Genomic DNA, 16,215 nt, shown 5'->3' on the forward strand with positions numbered 1-16,215 from the left:
TTATCTGTTACAAATACACAAATGTAAGGCAAGATATAAAAACGAATGAAATCCATTAACCATGCATTTAGAATAAATTGTCTTGTAGTTAAGTGAAAAAATATATACTTTTCCGTTTCATGTTTCATGACTGTCATATTTATCCCTTAACGTTAAACTGAAGAATCGGATATTTTTATTCCCGTCAAATCATATAGATACACACAATATGAATGGAATAACACTTCATTTGTGTTAATAATACCCAGAATGCATGCTTTATCGGTAACGTCGGATATTGACACTAAAATGGTAACAGGGCTACGTAGCCCTATGAACGTGGACAGAAAAAAGCAATGGATGTTAGGTCTATTCTATACCTAGTCGGTGGTAATACGCTCTGGTGTTATTCAGGCTTATAAAATATTGTAATTTATCCGTCGCAAATAATTCTCTCTTCTGTAACTTGCAAATCTTCCGTACGATCTTCAAAGCTTCATAAAGGTTTCATAAGTTTGTCGCTGAAATTTTCATTGACGCTAATATCACCGTCTACTAGTCGGTGATTAGAGGTCCCCGATGTATTAATTCACTATATATCGGCTGTTAGATAGGGTTTCCATTCTATAAACAGACAGTACCGCGGTGGGTGTCAGAAAAATTTGTATTTTGTCATCCTTGTCATCGGAGCACCGGGAGTACTGTCAAACAATACTTAACTAAATTGTTGTCGTTAAGGGGGCCGATTAACAGCTCGACATGGGAGACGGCAAAGTGGGCGAACGACAGCCGTTGTTAAAAAATGAAAATGTTACCTACAGTTCACGCAGCACCGATGTCATAGGTAAAACAATTTCTTCTCGCTCGGCGAATGGATTAAAGGAATTGTTTAACCCTTTCGCTAATTAGTCCGTACGACATACGGACACGACTGAGTATATTGGCCACTTTATTTTGTTTGATTGAAAGATAAGTCTGCTTTTTAATCTGTTGTAGCTCAGTTTTTAAAAATATCGTAATGATACTAAAACACGTACATGTATCTTCGTTGTCAAGACTGTAATATTGGTCTATCTACGAATATATAAAAAAGTCTATCATCTTTTTTACCGTACACTGTGAAGTAATTGAATGTCACAAGGGTTAATCTGATTCACTTTGCCTCACTCAAAACAGCTGCCTCAGATGAAACATTGTCAACTGTCAACACAGTATCCACAATAGGTCCTGATGAACTACCTCCTTCGTATCAGTCGATTCATCCAGATGGTCTGCCTATGGTCACTTGTAGAGTTTGTCAGGCTATGATAGATATATCTACTAAAAGAGATCAACATGTTGTCAAATGTTTGCAGTGCAACGAGGCTACTGTATGTTCATGAATTATCTTTTAAAGTTGTAAACCTGCATATCCATAAATGAGAACATTAATTATTTTTCCAGCCCATACGAAGTGCACCACCAGGAAAGAAATATGTTCGTTGTCCATGCAATTGTTTGTTAATATGTAAAAGCTCCTCACAACGTATTGCTTGTCCAAGGCCAAATTGTAAACGTATCATTAACCTTGCTCCGAGTCCAATCACACCACCTGTTCTTTCTATGCCTGGAATGTGCAGAGTATGCTGTGCTCATTGTCATGACACATTTTTGGTAAGAGCATAAGTAAAAAATATGTCTTCTGTATGTATAGAATATAACATGTACTCTATTCTTTAGTTTAACACATTGAATAATGCTTTGGCCCGATGTCCACATTGTCGAAAAATATCTTCGGTTGGTTCAGACTTTGCTAGAGGTCGAAGCATTGCATTTGTTATTCTGGGAATAATAGCCTTAATAATTGCAGTAGCTGTGACTGTAAGTACTTTTGTAACTTAATTTATTATTATTTAATAATTGCTTCATATGCTGAAGTAAAATCAGTGCTATTTCTGTTTGTAGGTCGGAACTTATACACATGCAAAATCTAAGGGTGGAATTTATGTAGCTTATGTTGGTGGGTATTGTAGGATACTTTGGACTTTAGGAAATATAAATGATTGTTTTATTCTTTTAAATTACCTGAGAATATCTTTAATTTCAGGTGCATTTCTATTCGCACTTTTGTGTCTGGGACGAAGCATTTATTATTTCACAATGAAAATTAGTTTAATAGAGGGTCCCATGTAGTCCGCCAAATGACAATCAACAGCTAATACTCTGAAACCGATTCCTCTAACATCTATGTCGTATAATAATATATTTAGATCAAATGTTTATAGTAATGACAAAAACATATAAGTCCTGCTAGGACATGACCGGTAGTTGTATACATTCTACACATGCAGTTGCGAGTTTGTACCCACAACAGCGCTCTCGTCGAAACATTCTCGCATGTGCATATACAGATGTACATGTTACGGACAATGAGAACGTGTATTTGGTGTATGTATACTAGATGAAAATGGGGGGGTGTCCATTTTAAACAAGAAGGATTGTTCCTCTGCACTTTTATATATAAAAGCATAGGACCAATGCAACAACCCCATTAAATTGTTTTCATATTTGCAGTAAAGTATACTATACATGCTTTCTACATCTACCATAAACATATAAAATGCACACAGGTATAATCGTAAATAAAAGAAAAAGAACAAAAAACATTCTCGCATCAACATTATTCCAATTACGAGCAACAATACATACGGCTGCGTAAATTGCGTTTCTAATAATGTACTTGCATTGTCGTTAAAGAATCATTCATAAACCAGTATCTTTAAAAAGACATTTTTGGATTTATGTATTATTTGACATGCAAGTAGAATTATATAAAATACATATATTAAACGTTACCATCTATTTTATTACCAGACATTATTGCATGGTCCAAATTATTTTATTGTTTCCCTCCCTTAGTCGTGTAATTGCAATTAAACTAATTGTACTAAACATCTGAAATATTTATATAAATAATTATATGAAAATCTGAAATATAGCTTTTATTTCTGCTTCAGAGGATTCCCATTCACAGACGTGTTTACGTATAAAAAGCTTTGCAATAAAACATAAATTTAACCGTGGATGACCATGCTCATTCAACTGTACATTCCTTATTGACCGGAGAAGTAGATATTTTCACGGTAAATCATAGAAAAAATTATTTCTAAATTGACATAATAATATTAGCGTGTTTATAATAGCAATATTAATCGTTATTACTTTCTTGTACTCGAAAAAAACAAAAATAATAGTTCTTGCAGGACTTAACACAAAACCTCTTTCTAATACGTTCACTTTTCAACAAACGAACAGAAGAATTTGTGATCATGGTTCCTTAGGTGATTTTCGAAGATATTGAGCATTCAATCCAAAGCACTGTTAAAAAGGAATCAAAATACCACGTATATTTTGTTAAGTTTTTATTTTATTTCCAATCGCTTTTGTATGTATAACTAGATACATGGACGTAAATCACAGCACAACTCAAGGTTGTATAAACAGGTATGCATTCGTTGGGAATAATATGTACACGTGACAAGTATGCAACAAACGCGGCTGAGATTAAAACCAAAATGGTGTGCTTCGATTACACTTGAAATCGTTCGTTCTCGCAGAACCCTATTTAGATATCATCGGACACGTATATACACGTACATGTATGTACTTTGAATTTCGTCTACTGACGTCCGTTTATTCAGACTGTCAATAACTTAACATCGCTTAATAGGTCGACACCAGGCTGAATCTATTCAGTGAGTTCCAGATTAACTCGCTAATTCCTTTTAATATTACAAGTAACGTTAGTTACAGAATACAAGATCCCAGAGAACCAGAAACTTTTATTCACTTTAGTTTTCTAGTATTGTTAATAATAGTCGCAACAACAACATTAGTTAAACGATATTATATTTCGGCTAACGAAACACTTAATCATTGGTCTCCGAATTGATGAATCGACAGCTCGAGTCTCATATGAAAAGAAATCATTAAAGTGGCGCGCAGATGGTTTTATAATGGCGTCGGTTTCCATTCACGATTATATATCAAACACCAAATCGGCGAGTACCATTTGAAATTCCGTACATTCGATTGAATGATCGAAACTCCGATACATATATGTATAGGTAACAATTTTACAAACGAAGAATAAGTTCGACCTTGAGTTTGTTGTCAGTTAACCGACCGAGGAGTTTAGGTGTTTATTTCGTAAGCACCAAGGAAACAGCACAAGACATTTACAAAATAACCATACATTTATGTATACGATATACAATACATATATATGTATATCATTGTGTATTTACAAAATCTTGTATGTACGAAATCTTTGTTAAACATCATAAAAAATATGTCGGAAAGAGAATTAGCTATTTGCGAAGACAAGAAATTCGTTTCTGGGAAGCGACACCTTCCTACCTTTTCCTGCTTATTATACATTTGGGTATTTCCATAAAAGCTTCGAATGAAACATTTACCTAGCAATAAAAAAAGAATATCAGAAAAACGTAGCGAATATCACTATTTCATTATCATCCCTTACTTTACATCTGGTACCAACCAACCAAGAACACTTTCCTACAGCTTCGAAGATCTGTTCGACCTTCATTCCTATCAAGATCACTTGAAAACAAATCTCAGGAAGAATGTTTCCGCTAGTATTGGATTCTAAACAAGGCCAGATAGTTAATTTCTCTAGATACATATTTTTTTTTTACTGTTTCGTAACTATTCTTCGAAGTATATTTATTTTCGAGACATTCTCGGTCGTTGCTTCTTCTCCCTACTCAGGCTTCGGGTATCAACTCACAAGGATTTCAGGGATCACGCATTTGCGACTTGAACGTTGGCACTAGATTAATTCGGTCGCAAAACAGAAGCCTCCGGCTAAAAGCGATTGTCGTAAAGGAGAAATTCGCTGAACGCGGTCAAGCATGCTCGCATTCAATTCCTGTGCTTGAGAAGAAGTGCTATGAAAATGTGCATAGTCTCTCTGTATACGTCGAATCGTCTACTCTGCAGCTGATTCTAAACCGACTACTATTCGATACATCCTGAAATGCGGTTTCCCCTTATTTCACCGGCGACTAGCGGAAATTGTTCTTCGTGTACAGTTCCGTGCGCGCGGTATGCGATCAAAATGAAACACGAGCAGACGTTAAATATTTCACAGAAATTAATTGTATCTTGTTTCATTGTTCTTATCTCCATACTGCTTATTCGCGAGCAGTGTTGATTATATTGATTGTAACAATATAAAGTAATTAAAAAATACAGATTCCATAGGAAAATATACGGTCTTATACAATAATAGATGTTTTCATCTGTATATAAAACATAAACAACGATTGCGTTATAATATTTAGACCGCGGACGTTTGTACGAATTTCCATTGAGTGTCTCAGAAAAATCGAAATGTAACAGTTCAGTTTATTTTTATGTTGAAAGTAGAATAAAAATTCTAACCTTTGTGAAATTATTTCATCCTAAAAAAAGAATGTTAGATACATATCTGTGTATGTATTATATTATAAATGCATAATATCCGCAGTCTAATTAATAATAGTTATAGTAATGATTCTTTCGACGAATTCAATTAATTCGTATTGAAACGGAGCGACACTTTGCATCAACTTATCAGGATCTGAATTAACATTATGCCCACAACTGTACCACCGACTTTGGTAAAGAATCTCACACAGTGTCTTCGAGAACATACTGTTTAGTATACTGGTCTAGGTTGCCGTACAACACCACCGAGAGTTTATTCGAGCGGACGGATAAGGGATTTTTACGAAAGCGAGAGAAAGTTTCTTAAATGGGCTAGAAATAGTTTACGTTATTCTTAAGATACTTTCGTGGATGATACTCTAGAAGTTGCAGTAAGTAGGTAGTAACGGTACTGTCAAATTCTTAATTTTAAAGGTGTCGAAAAAATTTCTGTAACACGGTGCACGAGAACGTCGCGGAATCTCTTAAAATCGTGTGCCACCAATAAAGTCGATAGGAATAAAAGTGTTTAGTGTAGCGAGTATCGTTATAAATATTAGACGCTAAAATCTTGCCTATCAGCGCTTGATTAAGCATTAATCGTAACACTGTAAAAACTCCGGACAGAGTGTACGAAGAATATAGTTAAATTGTATGTATTACAATATATAATTAGCGAATACCGGCGAGGAGGAGTTAGATGACCATTAGACTGAGGATCTTATGCATTTATAGTGTCCAGAAACATCTGGAACTTAGTATAATAAAAACGAAAAATTAACGAAGTTCAATCAGGTTGTTATTTCGAACCTGACGGAACCCTTAACAGAGTGAACAAACCTCTGATCCTAGTCTCTGTAAATTATCCATATTTGCGCTAACATCCGCAGTCCAATGATCAATATTAGGTTAGAATGTTACCGATTAGGAAAAATGACTTAAAAAATATTTGCAGTTGTGGATGTGCGTGGTCACATAGTCAGTAAGTACGTCGCTTCTTCCCTGAAACAATAAATGAACAGCGGCGCGTCGAAATAAAAGTTAAGTACACCACACGCCTTGCATGTTACACGAAATGTAAAATAGTTCTTTGTTCTTGCGGGAGGGGAAAGAAAAATATAGTATATTTACATGGGTAATGTGATCGTTATCGTCTCGCGGAAGATATAAAAAAAAAACCGTTTCGATTGCAGACGCGACGAGTGAAATGGACGAGTTTGTCAAATAAAAATTCATCGAGGTCCGATTTGAGATTAAAAACGCGTAGCGTGCGTGCCCGCGGATCGTAGGAGGAGGCAATTATTAAATTACAAGCTAAAAGACGTTAACTTATCACAAACATTTTCGCACGAACCACAAATGTGTGTATATCTACAGGGCGATCCATCGGAAGGTTGGAGCTTCTCAGCATCTTTTTTACATTTGCCCGTTTTTAAGGACAGTTTCTATTCAGGATAAACGGAGCGCTCGTATATCTCTTCCGTAGAACTGTACTTTCTTCTCTGGAATTTCAATGATTTTTCTACACACATTCGTTGTGAAAAGCGTACATATACGACAGTCTAGAAAATGTGTATAAATGTGTACATTAGTGCAAAAGTTTGGAACCGTTCTGAAAAATTAAAAACACGATGATAATTTTAATAATGTACAGCAAGAATGATTTCAAGTTTATCAGAAATTCTCCTTCCAATTAACCGCCCCGTGTGTCAACATTGCCGGGGAACACCATCCTCACCAATGTCTCCACGAACCCCTAGCCCCGTTCGTCCGATTCTTTATCGTGTAGTAAATGACAGTGTGTGTAGAAAACTGCGGTATATACACATCTTCCTTCGACGTCTTCCAAACGCACAGCAGTCAACAACATTGAGCATTGGGCAGATACATATTTTATACACGTAGTCGTTGAATAGGAGTGTCGTCGCACGACTTGGAAGACTCCGTCGACGATCCTTGCAAGGTTTATCTTATGCAAACGAAAGCAATCGTTCCTGTCTCGTTCCTTTTGCCCCCGGTTCGCCATACTTTCTCTAACTATCAGCTAAACACCGGTGACTCATCGGCATTTAACTATTGGTGAACACCCTGAGTGCATTTTTTTTTTCGTAAAGAAAACAAAAAAATAATAATAAAGAACCGACTTCTCTCTCGTTGAAAGTCTACTTGATCTATCGGTGTCCCTTCGGTGATCAATCCCTTGTTTCTTTGAGCATCCAAGCCGGACTGAATTGTGCTCCTTGGGGAACCGGTTTCTTAAGTGTGTCTTGTAGTGGAAAGATGCCTTTTTTAGGAAGACTCCTTTCAGGACTAGGACTAGGACTAGGACTAGGTGATGAACTGGGTGATCTGGAACTACTTGAGCTTGATCTTGATCTTGATCTTTTCATCTGTTCTATACGGCTCTGATGCTCGTATAGAGGCCCGCGGATAATCTTTAAGGTGGTCTCCAATTCGTAAGCTTTGTCCTTTAGGGCATTGTATTGGTCGATATCTAGGCCAGCTTGCCTGGCTTTCTTGTGGAGGGCGATTAAGTGACGTCTGTTCAGCACATCAGGCAGCATGTATTCCTGTGCATTTGGTACAATGTTTATTATTAAATAATAAACATATCTGTGACGATATCTAAGAAGTATACTTGGAGGTAAAGAAACAACGATCTAATAAATTCAGTGGTTCCAAAGTATGTCTTTATGAGCAACTATACCATCAAGTATACGTCTGAGAGTTTGAAATCGTTCACCTGTTTTGTTAGAACGAAATAGATGAACCAAGCCATTGTGGTACCATAGGTAACAAAATAGGTGACCGGTTCCATTATGTCCCACGAGTACTCCCACCAAGTTAGTCTGGCTAGGCCGCTAAACTGAACAGACATCAAGACTAGACACATCCAGATGAAGATGTTTGCCTTCCTGGCGGCCGTGGTCTCCAAGTCCATCAGTTTCTGTAACAGAAACCGGAACACATTGGTCCTTCGGATCGTTGGTCTGTTATGCTTATATTTGAGGAGTTATTTGAAGGATCCCGAAAACACCGGCTTGGGGGTTCCTCAACTTGGGATTGTTAGAAACTTCTGTACCAATACTAGGTTCACTTTAGACCCGTACAACGTTTCCACTGCAGTTACCAATATTTGCCTTGTCTCAGCTTTACCTGGTTTATGACTTTGATGATAGCTACTGCGTTCTTCCTTTCGTTGATCTTTAAAATAAATACCTTTAGAATAATTGCCACTACTATTAACAGGAGAACTATTATTTCTTGATAGAAATTTACAGATACTACAATGTGATTCAGAAAGTAGTCAAGTCCCAGTACTATTATTACTAAATTTTTAATGGATCCCTTATGTCATACAATCAATATAATGGACCCCCGTTAAAAGAAGAGTTCTGAACATTTTCTGGGACCAATTTTTTTTGGTTCCAACGACTTGCAGAAACGTACATAGAAAGTTACCGAAGCTCGGCGCTGTTTCGCATCTATTATCCCCGTGGTTTTATCGATCGCGAGGCGAGAAAGGGCGGGAAAAAACGCGAATGAAAAAGGAAACCAACCGGTATTATATAATTAGAAAGACGAGTTCGACGGGGCTCGCGTTATAACGACGATACGTTAATCACTTTTCGGTAATCATGCTTCGAACGCGATCCAACAGCGTTGGTGGTTAATTATGCCGTTTCGCGATATGGGAGAACGCGATGATTGAAACGTGCTCCGTATGAAAATTTAATGCGTCCAGCGCAGGAGAAAACTAGCGATAAAAGAGCGACGCGCAACCGCGTGTTGTTTCGTTGAATAATGCGCGCGCGTGCCGCGTTCTAACGCCCCGGAATGTTAATACAGACACGTCTACGGAATCCTTAAACTTCCGTTTAATTTAGATACCATCGGGGCCGCGCCTTCGTTCGGCTCGTGTACATTGTCGCGCCCTGAGATGAAACTATCCCAACACGGAAATACATACTGGTATTTGCTTAGAGAATTTCCCTTTCAAGGGGTTACAATTTTAGGTATCAGAGATGAGCAATCATTATCTAGATAAAAAGTTTCGAATAACGAATAAGAGATAAAAAAAGTATTTCGTCATTTTTAATTGTTTAAATAATACTTCTTTATGAATAAATCGACATTTGTCGAATAATTATGTACTCTCATTGACTGTTTAAAGCTCAGAACGACACCCTTAGATAGTGCTGCTTTTCACTGTGTATTATTCAAATAAAATTCTGCCTAACTCTGTTGGGTACAATGGTGTACAATGTTTATAGGAGTTACGGAACGCAGAAATAACGTTTCACGACATGGTTACTTATTATGGTAAGACTGCGGAAGTTTATGCAAATTGACAATTTTAGGCATTAATATTTGAAAACTAAAATGGGACAGTTTTGAATTCTGTATTAAAAGCTTTGATAGACTGCTATAATTATAACAGAGGACTTTACTGTCTACAGTGACACATGAATGAACCACGTAGATTTATCTGTGTGCCGTCTACTACCCAGTACATGCAACTTCGATTTACGTTTCCGCTGCACGCAATTTTATTCAACTTCCTCAGAAATGTAGAGAGATCTAGGAGGAAGAATAACCCGTCCTTTAATCCCAAGTGCTCACCTATTTGATTTCAATCTTAACACTCCTATATCAGTTACATTTTTCAAATATTTATTAGACCTGTCATCGTATAGCCAGTGTATCGTTCAGAATGTATTCATGAATACACTGATATCTATCCCCGTGAACAATATCGCCCGCAATCACGAAGGGGTTGAAACCACCAAGACTGTGTGTGGTTCCGTGTGTCCAAGTGACTTTACCTGTTCCATAGGCTCCAACTCCAGCCTGACTGTCTCCAACTCGGCCAACACTTGCTTCTCCATGTCGGAGTAATGCTCACGAACATGGAACGCCTCGTACAGTTGTCCAATCAATGTTTGCACGTCGGACAACTTCTCCACGTTTTCCTGAAACATTCGAATCGGACCAAAGCTCGTTTCTTCCGAAATAACAATTTTCGATCTTACCAACAAGGACGTGGATGCTTTTTTATTATTATATTTTTTAAGAAAGGACTCACCATAGTGTACCTGTGATGCAACGGCGGCGTAACGACGTACTCGTTGTCGTTTATTATCAGCCGGAAGTCCTCATCCATTAGTGTTTCTATCGTGTTGTTCGAGCCTATTCTGATGCCGTCTGAAACCATCAAACCACACGCGGCGTAATCATCCCGCGTTATACACGCGCTCGTCGTTCGATGCCCCGTGATATTCATCGATCGACTCACCGAGCGTCGTCACGCTTGCACGATCGATCCCGCGATCCTCTCGCTTCAGCATCCTGATGAAGTCGCCCACGGTGTGGGTTATTGGTTTCAGGGTAAACACGCAGTGCTCCCTCCTGGACGGCAACGGTACCGTGATCTTCGGCAATCCTCGATGATACGTCACTGTTACGTCTGCAACTGAGATCAGATCGGGGGAACCGTTGATACACTGGCCTGCCAGATCGATTCCTTCGTGCAAGCTCTACGAGCCAGAAGAACTTTAAAAGGAACCATGGGCGTAACCAATTTCGACCCTGGACGGAAAAAAAGTGGCCTTTGCCCCACCCTACAAGAAAAAAACTGGATTTTGCTCTCCCCCTCTCTTCCTAGAGTTATCAAATTTTGCGTACTATTTAATATTGCAGTATGATTTGAAACACGGCTAACACAGTATTTTTCACTGTGGCAGAGGATGTGTTAATATTTTAACCCCTCCTGACTGATATCCTGGCTACACCCATGAAAGGAACCCCAAAAATACTGTAGGGGATGATTCTACGTGAAAAAATAAGTCGAAAGTATAGAATAATAGGTTTTCATTCGAGACTTTGGTCTCGAGAAAATCGAGTTTAAACAATCGTTTGTGTATTCGTCTAGTAGTAAGTAGAAACGGAATACAATGAACAGACCCAAAGTCCTGTTCAATTGCACGCGTACCGAGCAGAGTTTCAAAGTCGATTTTCCGAAGAAACGAAGTCTCGAATGAAAAAATGTTGTTTTATATATTCGACTTATTTCTTCGCGTGGAATCTTTCCCCTATTCGGTTGTATCTAGGAATAAAATACTTAATTTCTTAATAGACTAAAGTGTTAATACTTCCAGTTATAATACCGTTTCCTAGACGTTTCAATCATTAATTATTATTAATGACACTGGTTGGATAATCCCCACCGTGTATTTTCCATAGATTCCGCCGTTAGATCTATTAAATTTTTCTGCTCAGACGGCCGAACTTTGAGCGTCAAAACCATTCATCACTCTCGTGCTGCCGGTGTCGGGCTACATTTCGATATCGAAACGAGCAGGTCAGACTAATCGGATGCAGTTTCTCTTTTTTAACTCGAGTGTTTCTTGCAACGGTCTTGTAGCCTAGAGTGTAAACTCCTTTCTTCCTCTCTGCTTTCGAGAGAACCAAGTGCGTCGGTGGAGGCAACTAGAAAAATATCGTGCAAGACGTAGCAGAAGCATGCTTTCTTTGCCTGTCAACTTCCGTATCTTTCGTTAACGAAAGAAACACTCGCGTAGCTAGTCTTCTATCACGCGACAGCCTAGCAAAGAACGGAGAAATGCGAGAATGCAGCTTTCGTTCCTGTCAATTTCGAATGGATTCTTTCAGTCGGCTTATTTCCAATACCGTAACCACGAGACTGTCAGATTTCGGGTATTCCTACGAACCACCGCTGCCAGATGCGTCGTAAAACATGAACAGTGACTGCTTTATGCTTCCTCGTGGAAGGAGAGATGAGACGGGGATGCTGAACGATTGCTAGTCCCGACGGTCCCGACGTTTACTATGCCTCGTAAAGCTCTGTGTAAAACAGAAATACTGTGACCCAGTGTTATTTTCTCAGATAAAAACGCCAACGAAACAACGAATGAATTTTTTCTCTCGTCTCGAGAATCTAACGCGACTCGCATGCCCGTGGATGCATTTTTAGAGATCGTGCAGCCGGATCGACGCTCGGTTCCGTTCTGCTTACAACGTAAAGATGCCCGTAGCCGTCCCATTCCGGTCTCCACACTCTAATACCTCCTCCACGTATCAAACGGCTCCTAACCAGGTTAACGCGATCCCAGCTCTCGATCGCGCGACCATCACGCGAGCGAATTCACGGAAACGGAGTTTCGTTTTGTTAATCGCCGCTTGGCCCTTTCATTTCTTTCCGCCGTTGGAAGCGATTGTAATAGCTTACACAGGAACGCCATAACGAATGATCAGCCACATTTAAACCGACAAAATAAATTCATATAAAGTCGAGCGCTAATCTAGATCCTAGTTCTTGAGTTCACGAAAAGTTTTGGACTGGGGCAGATTCAAACAAAAATCGATATCGAAAAGAAATAAATGATTGCTCGGAATATGAATCACTGAGAGATTTCTACTATTGCACTGGAGAAACTCAAATTTCTTAAGTGGTGTTTATATCACAATAAATTTCGGAGTTCGTAAGATCAAAACCACTTCTAATGAACGCCATTTCGATATAAATATAAATCACTCTTCATAGGCGTAGCCTCCCTAGAGGGGAAAAATATTGTATTATATTAACCAATATTTTGTATGCAAATATAAATTAAAAAATTTATTTACTCTCACCCCCGTCCGACTGATAACCTGCCTACGCTCATGTTACTCTTACTTTGTAAATTGATGTATAAAGTATCGAAAGAACGATACTTAACTCGAGCTATAAGAACTCCACGTTAATAGATCGTATCTTTTGCAAGTTGTAAGTCTGTGGTTCCAATTTATTTCTAGTTTGAGTCGAATCGTTGCGACGAGACTTTTCGATTAGATGTCTCGAAAGACTGTCCCCCTCGGCTGCAATAACGGATTTTCATTCCGCGAGAGTCCAAGGAATGCTCCGGGGAGGCTTGTGCAAACGGCAGCATTTTGAAAAGCGTACGATAGCGTGAAGCGCACACCGGAAGGAATTATGCTCGCTGGGATCGAGCAACAACCGGTCTGTCGATCGACAGTTGCGTAACCGAGGATTCGAAGTGCTTGAAACAACGGGGCCCATGTTAGTATTGTTTGTTGATTACCACAATCGATCTCTGTGTTAATTGCACGATATTCGGAATAGATAGCAAAACTTCACTGCGCGCGGTTAAATATTCGCTTGGCGATGGAACGTGTGAACATTTTGAGCAGCAAACCATGGAGAATTGTAACTGCCTTGCGTACCCAGCGTATTTCGGCCGATACGAGGCATAATCTTGGAGAAAGTCGTCCTGTTTATCGCCCATTTGTTACGATCCACGTACACGTAATTTCCTAAGCGAATTATAGCCGGTGGATTAACCCGAATAGTATCGTATTAATAGAAAAGACACGGTATTCTTTTACGTGCTTTGTGTACACAATCGCTCGTGGGGATCGATCGATAAAAATGGTGACTCGAATTCGAAACACGTAGTATCCACAGAAAACAAAGGACAGTGAATGAAGGCATATTAAAGATTTCGAAGATCCCCTTCAAGGTCCAAAAAATCATCAGTATTTTGTTGCATCGCGGGTGGTAAACACACTGCAAAACAAATGTCAAAAATCAGTACCCACTTAGGCCGATCTTATTCATAGTTTGTGCACATCTACAGCTGGTATAGAATTCACGGGCGAAATATTATTTCTGAATTTCGAAGGTGAAAGGAGTAGTGCTAATCACAAAAATTCAAGAAGTGTACTTCTAACTAAAACATTGAAATAAAATATACCGAATAGAAAATAAAACATTTTTTTTTCTCAAAATTAACATCTTCAAACTGAGTTTCCTTCGTTTCAGATCACCGGATGGTTGGTAGCTATCGTCACAACTTGGCCCAATTGTCATTGAGTTTCCGGTTTCGAAAGGGAAACCGGGCCCGTTTCTTCGATGATTCAATCGCGAATGCGTATTATTTGGTCGTGAGTTCTGCTTCGATCTCTCTCACCCGGCAATGAAATTCGGCTTCGCCCGTGTTAATTGCAGCCGGTTAATGGAGAGTAGGCGCAACGTCCGACAATTAGCGTGCCCCCACGACGCCGTGTCTTGCTCGGCGAGCGAAGAAGCGATCGAGCTAGCTGGTCAGTGGCCAGAGAAGCTGCCACCACCTTTACCAGTGTGTCGTCCTCCCTTCTTCCAAGCCCGCGGTGAAAAGTTCGCGGCGGTGGTGAAGTTTTCCCAGCCGGCGGCAGTCTGCCTCTGGATTCTGGCCAACTAATAAGTGACGCGCGCGCGCGTGTGGAAAACCACACCAATCGGCCGAAAAAGGGGTTCCTTCGTGGCCGAAAACTATCCGCGGGGGTTCGATTAATCGAAGTCGCGTGTTTCCCGATCGGTGGACGGTGGGATCGATAGAAAGTTCGCGTGACGTGACCTCTTCAAGGATGCACGACCACTGAGATCTGGGGATCTCCCCACGGGTAGGTAAATTATTTAGGGGTCGGTATGTGGTGCGCCCTGGTGATCGGAAAGGTGTGGCAAGCTTACCCTTGGATCTTATATATGTACCCCTTGACAGGATAGAAAAAAAAAGGTAGTTGGTGGGAGGTAGATACTGCGCGAGGAGAGCAGTTAATTTTCTTGTGACCTTTTCAACTGTTTTGGATAGGTAGCTTTTTTGACGTAAGAATTCAGGTGCGGTCTTTCAGGTAATTTTCACGTAATTGGGTTTTTAATTTCTCTTGATTTGAAAGAACTGTAAATGTAAAAGGATTAAGGGTATGTGAGGTTCTTGATTGGGGAGGCACGGTTTATGTATCGCAGGGAGAAAATGCTTTTTCGAAGTGGTTTTGCAGTATGCATGATTAGTCTTTTTTTTCCTTTCTTTTACTAACGAAAGGGTTAGGATGATATGTGTATAGCGACTTGTACATATCGCTGTGCAATTTTCTGGGAATTACTGTCTTACTAATTATTATTTACTAAATAACACGTATATTATTCGTCAAGTAAATATTATCTACTACCAATTAAAATTAAATTTGATTATAGCAGTATTTTGTGGTTATAATGCATTTGACGATTATGATAATAATTTTACTGTGGTTTGGAGCCCAATGAATTAATGAATAAAGTTAATTGAAATGTTATTCCGTATTACACAATATATTTCCAACCTTAATTGGCCTCTACATTAATTAACTTTGTTGAAGACTTCATCGTAATAAAAATTACTTCTCAATCAACATACTACACAGAAATTTACTTCAACTAAAAACGAGAAAATTGTACAAAATTTAATGATTATATATTTTTTGATTAATCAATTTGGGCCAAAACCGACGGTTAAGACCCTTTCTAGACAAAATTAACGTAGGAACAACTCTCGGTTCAACTATAACATGACTTTATCAGCCTTCTCTTAACTTCTTATGTATACGGTTGACAACTTTACTAGCGAGAAAGCGGTACTCTTTAACGCCATCTGTGTTCGGATGCATTCACTAAATAAGCCGTATCCCACTGTGACTCATGCGCATGCGAGTTACAACTGCATATAAAAATCATTTATCACGCGCTATTTTTTCTCGATTTGTCTTCCATTCACCACAAACGTTTCTTTATACGTTTCATATACGGTTTAGCTTGCAATAAATTCTTTATATGATCTCGAAAAAAACTACGATATGTTTCACGCGTCGCGTTTCCCTTGAACGAGTTATTAATCTAAATTCACCGTGAAATCGATCGATCGATGGAAACGGCAAGTCTATAAAAATTAACAC

The 16,215-nt window shown here is 39.0% G+C and overlaps 2 protein-coding genes across 3 annotated transcripts; one reads left to right on the forward strand and one right to left on the reverse strand.

The window, feature by feature from the left end:
• The first annotated feature begins 429 nt into the window (after window positions 1-429).
• Window positions 430-2,740, forward strand: LOC107187713 (type 1 phosphatidylinositol 4,5-bisphosphate 4-phosphatase). 2 transcript variants are annotated; one of them, XM_015575866.1, is made up of 6 exons: window positions 430-823; window positions 1,156-1,349; window positions 1,423-1,632; window positions 1,699-1,839; window positions 1,924-1,978; window positions 2,066-2,740. In XM_015575866.1, the coding sequence occupies exons 1-6, from the start codon at window positions 739-741 to the stop codon at window positions 2,149-2,151; spliced, it is 771 nt and encodes a 256-aa protein (XP_015431352.1). In that variant the 5' UTR covers window positions 430-738; the 3' UTR covers window positions 2,152-2,740. The 2 variants fall into 2 exon arrangements, with proteins under 2 accessions (XP_015431352.1, XP_015431353.1); XM_015575867.1 differs by lacking the exon at window positions 2,066-2,740 and having other exon boundaries at window positions 1,906-1,972.
• Window positions 2,741-7,640: 4,900 nt separating this feature from the next.
• Window positions 7,641-13,754, reverse strand: LOC107187665 (calcium uniporter protein, mitochondrial). The gene is made up of 6 exons (XM_015575808.1): window positions 13,665-13,754; window positions 10,745-10,985; window positions 10,535-10,653; window positions 10,275-10,421; window positions 8,156-8,395; window positions 7,641-8,018 (listed from the first exon to the last, which is right to left on the reverse strand). The coding sequence occupies exons 1-6, from the start codon at window positions 13,752-13,754 to the stop codon at window positions 7,641-7,643; spliced, it is 1,215 nt and encodes a 404-aa protein (XP_015431294.1).
• Between the last annotated feature and the right edge of the window lie 2,461 nt (window positions 13,755-16,215).

This window comes from Dufourea novaeangliae, unplaced genomic scaffold (genome assembly GCF_001272555.1).
Source record: "Dufourea novaeangliae isolate 0120121106 unplaced genomic scaffold, ASM127255v1 scaffold101, whole genome shotgun sequence".
Taxonomy (NCBI): domain Eukaryota; kingdom Metazoa; phylum Arthropoda; class Insecta; order Hymenoptera; family Halictidae; genus Dufourea; species Dufourea novaeangliae.